Genomic DNA, 4,852 nt, shown 5'->3' on the forward strand with positions numbered 1-4,852 from the left:
AAGTATGCCGTTCATTCCTCTGACCGACCCTTATCAACGTCACACATCCGGTTCTGACTCACGGTGGGAGAGTAAAATATTCCCTCAGTCACTGTAGGATTTAACTTTCAACTAAACATCCAGAAACTCTGAGAAATAATACATTTATAAAAGAGAAATCAAAATGTTCAGCCATTGGAGATCAGAAATGTCCAAATCGTTTATTGAGTTCAGTCTCAAAGTTATGAGTTTATTGGTGGAAATTTATTCTTACTCCATCGTATTTATTATACTGTCATGACATAAGATATTTTAATCAAATATGTAATAATATTTTCATAAAAGTGGCATATACAGCCTTAATGACTAGTTTAATATATAATGGCCGTTTGCTTTTAATTGCTTTTAATATATTAACCTTTCCAAAAATTAATTTTAACTCATACACGTTTAACTAAGGTTAAGTAGGTTGAAGAACTGAAATTTCATTGAAATATTCTTTAAAAATATCAGTGAACCTTTAAAGAACTTCTACAAAAACACTTTTTATCAGTTTTTACCTTTTATCCCTAGAAATTGTATTAAATGTTCAATAAATAAATAACTTCATTTTAACATTCATATAACTCAACAGTATCAACACCCTGATCAGATCAGTTCGCGTTTCTCTGTACGCTACGTGAGCCTCATCGGCCACCGTATTAGAAGCTCAAGTAGCTGGGAAACCGTTTCCGAAAGTTTCGTTCCGGTTTGTAGTTTAATTTTAGACATAAATTGTTGTGTTGTTTAACATTTAGTTGGAGGCGAAGCAGTGAAGCAGCGGAGAGTTTCGGTAAGTTAGCTAGTTTGCCTCAGTTAGCATTAGCCATGCTAGTTAGCATGCTAGCTAGCAGTGGTTTTTAAATGTCTGAGTTTAATCACTTTGAAAACATCCGGTGTCTGCAGGGCAAAGGGCGATGCTGTCGGTCCTGTTTAGATCAGCTCTGCCGAAATGTAAGTTTAACTGTTTATTTTTGGCTTATTATCTCGTTTATGTTTATTTTGGCTTATTAACCCACAGTTTGTGTCCTTCATTGTTAAAAAAAAAATAAACATGTAGTTTCCGATCATCTCCTCATGTTTTTATCGGATTTTAGGTTCGAAAATCAGTTTAACAACTGAAAGAAACGAGCTTTAAATGGAATATAGGTGAAAGGTCAAGTTTACGGAACGAGTCAAAGTTCTTAAGAGTTCCCTTAAAATTAACGAAACATTTTTAACAACACACCTAAAAGCAGGTAGAATTTATTCCACTGGTGTCCAAAGTGCGGATAGGGGGCCATTTAAGGTCTTGAAGTGAAGTTGAGCGGCCCTCGGTCACAGTACAAAAACGATCTGCCATTTTGGCTGTTGATGCAGTTACACATTTTACAGATGAATTAAAGTATAGTAAAACACAAAATATTGATCATTAGTCAACCATATTTGATGCAATTATTCGATTTCACAACAAACATCCAGTGACTTTTCCTCAAGGGCAGATTTTAGCACAAATGTTTGGTGAACTGAGCAAAATAAAGCAAGATATTTTTTAGAAAAATGAGCAACACATAATCTGTTCTTGTTGCTGAGAATAAACACAAAGAATAGAAAACAACCAACATTTAAAACGTTGTTTAATGCTTCAGATATACTTCAGATATACTTCAGATATACTTCAGATATACTGCTCACGTGGTGAAACGTTTGGCTGCTTTTTTCAGAGTTTTATTTCTGTCATCATAAAAACAAAGTTGAGAAAAATACTCATTTTATTCCATAACATAAAGAATGAACTGAAAGTAACAAATGATCAGCAGCAAATCTATAAAAGGAAAGAATATATTCAGATTTAGACATTTTTTCTGTCCAACTAGCAAATATTTTCACAACCATAAACAAAATATGCTAAGAAAAATATGGGAGAAACGGCAAACAATATTTTTCATTTGTTAAAATGTAAGTGAAGCAAAACGCCTGAGTGGATTTAAACTCCTGATCTGAATCAGAATCTTTTTGTTTTTAAAAGTTTTATTCTTTTAAAATATGTTAAACTTTAATTAGATGTGACAGTTTTTCTCCTGAGCTGGGTCAAAGGTCATCTTTTCTCTTGTGTTTTTGTCGTTCAGACGGCAGGTTGTGGCGACCCGTCCCGGTCAGAACCATGTCGTCCTCAGACGGGCCCACGGAGCCGTTCACCACGCTGGCCGTCAGCCGGCCGGCCGAGTCCGTCACGCACGTCCAGCTGCACCGACCCGCCAAGCTCAACGCCATGAACAAAGCCTTCTGGAGGCAAGACCAACACTCGGCTTCAGTTCTTCAGCATTTAACTTCTGGAAAATCGGGATTTTTAATTTTTTTTCTGGGTTTCCGTAGCTCAGGGTGATGTCATCGCGCCCAGCGTGATGTCATCACACCCAGGGTGGCCATCTTGTTTAAGCGTGTTTTTCTATTTATTTGGACTCTTGGTGTTGGGCCAGGCTGCGATTTTTTGTTTTTTATGGTTAATTACAAGAGTAAAGCAAGAATATTAATTATAAGAATTTAGTTTCTACCGTAACAGCTTCTACAAAAACTGTAATAAATAAATGTACATAAATATTAACTTTATGGTAAAAAAAAAAAAAGTGTCATAAATTCCCTGAAACCAGGTGACTGTGCACAACTTTGTCTTTGGTAACATTAGCGTCTCTGAATTAATTTTATTTATCTGGTTTGAGGCTAAAAATCCCTCCAAGATTGTAAACATTGCTGACCTTTGACCCAGACATTAAGGGGCTTTTATGGATTTCAAATAAAGTTTAGAAATTATTTTAAACTAGCAAAATTTTCAGGTGAAAAACCGTAATGTTGCAACTACATTTCACAAACGTCCCCAAATTCTTGAAGGGTGGTGTAGGTTTTCCTTCCACTCAACTTTTTGCGAATGCTATATGTGGCGTTTTCAGTTTTCAGAGACGCTGAATCTTGGGTTTTAATTAGACTAAAAATAAGTCATTTATCATGAATTTAGTTAATAGTTTGTCTTTTTGAGACGAGCTTTTGATCATTTTATTGTTTTGTTACAAATGGAGGTTTTTCCTGTTGTAGGGAGATGGTGGAGTGTTTCCAGCAGATCTCTGACGACCAGACCTGCAGGGTGGTGCTGATTTCTGGAGCGGGGCCGACCTTCACAGCAGGTGAGCGTCCGTCTGGCTGGAAACGGGCCGTTAGTAGAAATACGTTTATGTAACCTTTCATATAAAATATATAATAAACAGCAACAAGCAGAAAATACTGAGATTAGTTCAAACATTAGCTGCAGAAATCTAGTAATCTGTTTCCAGTCTCTGAAGTTTGTTTCTTTAAATGCAGAAATCAACCTGCTCCAGTACGACGGCGCATTAACGCCACTGGAAATGTATAAAAAACAGGAAGAGAACATTTCTGCCAAAAACAGCTCACAAATTTTACAAAAAAAAAAAAAAAAAAATTGTAATGAATTTCAAAAAATTTCTAGAAAAAAAACAAGGAAATGTGCAAGAATTTTAAGATAAACAAAATAAGTTGGAGATTTCTGAATTTCAAATGTCACAAATTTTTCTAGAAAATTTCTGAGACTTAATCTCTGAATTTCTAAGTTTTTGGCAGGAATGTACTCCTTTATTTCTACCTACGAAGCCCCTGGCAGGCCGTTGTAAAAATCCCTTAAGTTTTGGATCTACATTAAAGATCGAGTTACTTTATTTGCTTGATTTTAAGTCGGATTGTTTTATTTTGGCCCACATGGAAAAAGTTTGTACTCCCCCCTCCCTAGTGGATGAAACTGAGATAGGAATAATAGACAGTTGGCCACTCTGAGGTGAAAATAAAAGCTGACTCTGTGGGCAACGCCACGATGCCGCCGCCGGGTTCTGATCCCGTCCGACCTGCCGCCGTCCAGGGATCGATCTGATGGACATGGCGTCCGACATTCTGCAGCCAGAAGGCGACGACTCGGCGCGGATTGCCTGGAACGTCAGGAAGCTGATCAAGAGGTACCAGGAGACGTTCTCCGTCTTGGAGAAGGTAAACGCTGAGAGGGAGGACCGGCGGTCAGAAAGGCTCATCCGACGCTCAGGGTTCACTTCTTCTTCTTCTTCTCCTGCAGTGTCCAAAGCCGGTGGTGGCGGCGGTCCATGGAGCCTGCATCGGAGGAGGTAGGACGCCATCAAGATGGCTGACATAAATCCAGCAGTGAGAAGCGCAACAAAGACATCATTGCTTATTTTTACCTGATCAAAGAAACCTTTAATTAGATTTAACTTTCTTTTTTTTTACAGTTAAATTCACTTAATCTGAAACTGCATACATTTTATTAATTTGAGTTATTTTATTCAGGAAAGAGAAAGCCCGTTGTTTTTACTGGTACAAAGTCCTTCACTGTAAAAATAACTTTTATTTTGTCTGCCAAAAAACATTTAAAAAAAAACAGATATAAATGTTCTAAATTACAAATTTATTTCATATCTTCATGTTAAATCCTAAAAATGTAGAAAAAAAAATTCTTTTAAAACCTGTTTCTGCCTTTTCTCACTGATCAAATGTTTTATTTAACCTTTAGATGCTATAAATTCATTTAAAACAGAGCTGCAGCTGATTAATTAAACCAGATTATTGATCGTTTCTAATAATTATTGGTTCTTCCTGCAGGCGTTGACCTGATCACAGCCTGTGACATTCGGCTGTGCACCCAGGACGCCTGGTTCCAGGTCAAGGTCAGAAAACGGGTCAAAACTCAGGAATAATTGGACAAACGATGCACTAATATATCAACATGTTATGTATATTAGCAACATGTTGCTAATATATCAACATGTTATGTATATTAGCAACA

The 4,852-nt window shown here is 36.9% G+C and overlaps 1 protein-coding gene across 1 annotated transcript in view; it reads left to right on the forward strand.

The window, feature by feature from the left end:
• Positions 1-644: 644 nt before the first annotated feature.
• Positions 645-4,852, forward strand: part of ech1 (enoyl CoA hydratase 1, peroxisomal) — a 5,961-nt gene continuing 1,753 nt past the window's right edge. The window contains exons 1-7 of the mRNA XM_008426688.2: positions 645-811; positions 925-972; positions 2,127-2,289; positions 3,088-3,176; positions 3,920-4,044; positions 4,127-4,175; positions 4,669-4,733. Of these exons, the coding sequence (XP_008424910.1) occupies positions 936-972; positions 2,127-2,289; positions 3,088-3,176; positions 3,920-4,044; positions 4,127-4,175; positions 4,669-4,733 (528 nt within the window). The 5' untranslated portion in view covers positions 645-811; positions 925-935. The remainder of the gene's footprint in view (positions 812-924; positions 973-2,126; positions 2,290-3,087; positions 3,177-3,919; positions 4,045-4,126; positions 4,176-4,668; positions 4,734-4,852) is intronic.

This window comes from Poecilia reticulata, linkage group LG13 (assembly GCF_000633615.1).
Source record: "Poecilia reticulata strain Guanapo linkage group LG13, Guppy_female_1.0+MT, whole genome shotgun sequence".
Lineage (NCBI taxonomy): Eukaryota > Metazoa > Chordata > Actinopteri > Cyprinodontiformes > Poeciliidae > Poecilia > Poecilia reticulata.